At 41.7% G+C, this 2,735-nt stretch overlaps 1 protein-coding gene across 1 annotated transcript; it reads left to right on the forward strand.

The window, feature by feature from the left end:
- Positions 1–1,222: 1,222 nt before the first annotated feature.
- On the forward strand, positions 1,223–2,011 carry LOC128132793 (uncharacterized). Its single transcript, XM_052769760.1, has one exon. It carries the CDS (start codon positions 1,223–1,225, stop codon positions 2,009–2,011), a length of 789 nt encoding a protein of 262 aa, XP_052625720.1.
- The last annotated feature ends 724 nt before the right edge of the window (positions 2,012–2,735 follow it).

The raw sequence follows: 2,735 nt of genomic DNA on the forward strand, positions 1-2,735 counted from the left end.
CCCTTTATAGATATAAAAAAATAGTCTTTTTCAGTTAATTGAGTTAAATTTTGATTTGTGTTGGTAATCCGCTAATCTATAAGTTTGCAAAGGTGTCTACTATGTCATGACTTTTGTAGTGTTTTGAAGAATAACTTTTTTCATTCGGTTATAAGCTGTAGATCTGAAGTTACCCAAATTCCTTATTTTTAAACAATAGTATTATATCATATGTTCTTGTACTGGTAAAGCATAAAAAAGTAAAAAACTTCGAATTCGACCCCAGGACATGTCTGTTGGAACTTTATATATATAAAGGAATTGCAAGTTGGCAATTTCCTTTGTATCCCACATTGGTGGGGAGAAGAAACTTTTGAGGGTTTATAAGCCTATTCCCTTGGTAAACCTTCAAAGGCTTTAGTGGATCAAAGGAATGGGCCAAGCCCGCGCGCGCCTAGCCTAGCCTAGCACTAGCCAATGCCGCGAGTGTGCGAAATGGCGCGATTTAGGCGCACTTTGCACTTCGCACGACGCATCGGTCGCTGGGAGCTGAGGAGCTTCTATTTTTCGTGAGTAGGGTTTCTGGGGCCCGGTTTATGCCTTCTAGGGTTTCGATACCTATAAATATAGCCCCCTAGGAGCCATTCAGAACACACACGAAATCTGAAAGCTCTCTCCCTCTCACTGCGTTTTTTTCTTCTAGTTTCCGAGTAGTCGCTTTGTGTTTGTCGATTTCCAGTGCTGTTGGAATATCGATCTAGCTGCATTAAATCCTGGGGTTTTACTCTGTTGCTTACAGCCAATACAAGCGAAGTAAAAACCTTTAAGGACAGGAATCTGATCCGTGCAGTTGCTTCAAGATCAAGTCAGCAATCAACAGGTCGGTTTTACTTTTCTGTCTTGTGTTTAATTCATCCAATAACAGGACAGTCTTCTTCTACCTTTCTTATAATAAGATCTAATCAAGAAGGATAGATATGGTTTCAGACGAAACTTGGTAAATTTAATAATAATAATTGAATTTATTATTCGCAACTAATCGACATATAATTCACAATATTATTTGTCGGTTTCCTTGCGTGTCTTTTGATTTGATATACAACACTCTTAAAGGTTTTTATTATGATAAATCAACAGACTAATGGACACTACTGCTAGCCTCCACTTCATGAACCAAGAGTTTGCCAAACTTGACTAATTCGATGGTCAAAACTACACTCGATGGGCCGAAAAGGTCAAGTTCATGCTTCATGTCTCGAAGCTCTCCTTTGTGTTGGACCCAAAACTGCCACCAATTCCAGATAATCCAATTCCCAAGGAAGGGGAATCTGTGGACCCAACGGTCATTGCAGAACTCAAAAAGAAAAGGATTCTGCATAGAGAATCCGAGGAATTGTGTGTGGGTCACATCAAGAATTCCCTATCTGATCGGCTCTATGATCTTTACTCGCCGGTCAAAGATCCAAAAGAGCTATGGAATGCGTTGGAACTTAAGTACAAGGCACATGAGGAAGGTACTAACAAGTACCATGTGTCCAAGTACCTTGAGTTTCAAATGGTTGATGACAAATCGATTATGGAGCAAGTGCATGAACTCCAAGTCATGGTCAACAAGTTGAACGCACTCACCATCTCTCTTCCAGAACTCTTTCAGGTTGGTGCGATCATTGCAAAACTGCCACCCTCGTGGAAAGATTTCTCTAAGAGAATGATGCACAAGTCTGAGGACTACTCCTTGGATGATCTGATGAAACACCTCCGCATTAAGGAGGAAACTCGCATCAGGGACAAGAAAGGTAAAGTTGGACAAAGTGTGCATCAAGTGTCAGCTGGGAGTTCTAGCCACAAAGGCAAATATGGGGGTCAGAACAAGAAGAACTTTGGACCCAAGAAACAAAAATTCAAGAAACCGGGTCATCAGAATCCTAACTCAAAGCCAAAAAGAGCCGGTCCTTGCCACGTCTGCGGAGAGATTGGGCACTATGCAAAGATCGCAAATCAGTACCGGTTGCACACGCAGTCGAGAAGGTGACTGACATGGTGGCCAGTGTGAACCTTGGAGAGATTTTCATGATCTCCTCTCTTACTCGAGCAATCTGTGCTCGAGGTTGGTTCGTGGACACTGGAGCCACTGTGCATGTTTGTGGGCATCGAGAAAGCTTTAGCACCTACCACCCCATGCCACAAGGGACGGTTGTCATCTGTGCTAACGGCCACAGAGCTGAAGTTCTAGGAAAGGGTGATGTTCGGTTGAAGTTCACGCGTGGTGAATGGGTGACTCTTCGAGATGTTCTTCATGTTCCTACCATCTCGAAGGGTTTGGTTTCTGCAGACAAGTTTGACAAGGCTGGGTTCAAGATGGTGCTTGAGAGAGGCAAAATTGTGATCACTAAAGGCAGAAGACATGTTGGGAGGGCGAACAATACTTCGGGAATGTATCGCTTGTGTCTTAGTGATGAGGGTAATGTGAGTGGTCCTAGTGTTGAGTGTGGTGTTTCTAGTGTTGCTAGGGTGTCGAGTGTTGGTAATGATGTAATTGATGGATTGGTTGCTAATGTGAATGAAGTGAACTTTTCTGGTTATATTGTTTGTTCAATTTCTTTATGGCATAAACGTTTAGCTCACACTAATGTTCAAAACATTGAAAAAATGCAAACTAAAGGTATGTTAAAATATGACTCAAAAGATTTTGAAAAATGTGAAACATGTGTAAAATCAAAGTTCACAAAGAAACCATTTCCACCAGTTAAGAGAAA

This window comes from Lactuca sativa, chromosome 3 (assembly GCF_002870075.4).
Source record: "Lactuca sativa cultivar Salinas chromosome 3, Lsat_Salinas_v11, whole genome shotgun sequence".
In the NCBI taxonomy this organism is placed as follows: domain Eukaryota; kingdom Viridiplantae; phylum Streptophyta; class Magnoliopsida; order Asterales; family Asteraceae; genus Lactuca; species Lactuca sativa.

Bases quoted from the DNA above. Each gene is read 5' to 3' on its own strand.
- LOC128132793 (XM_052769760.1), top strand. From the start codon at position 1,223: ATGCTTCATGTCTCGAAGCTCTCCTTTGTGTTGGACCCAAAACTGCCA.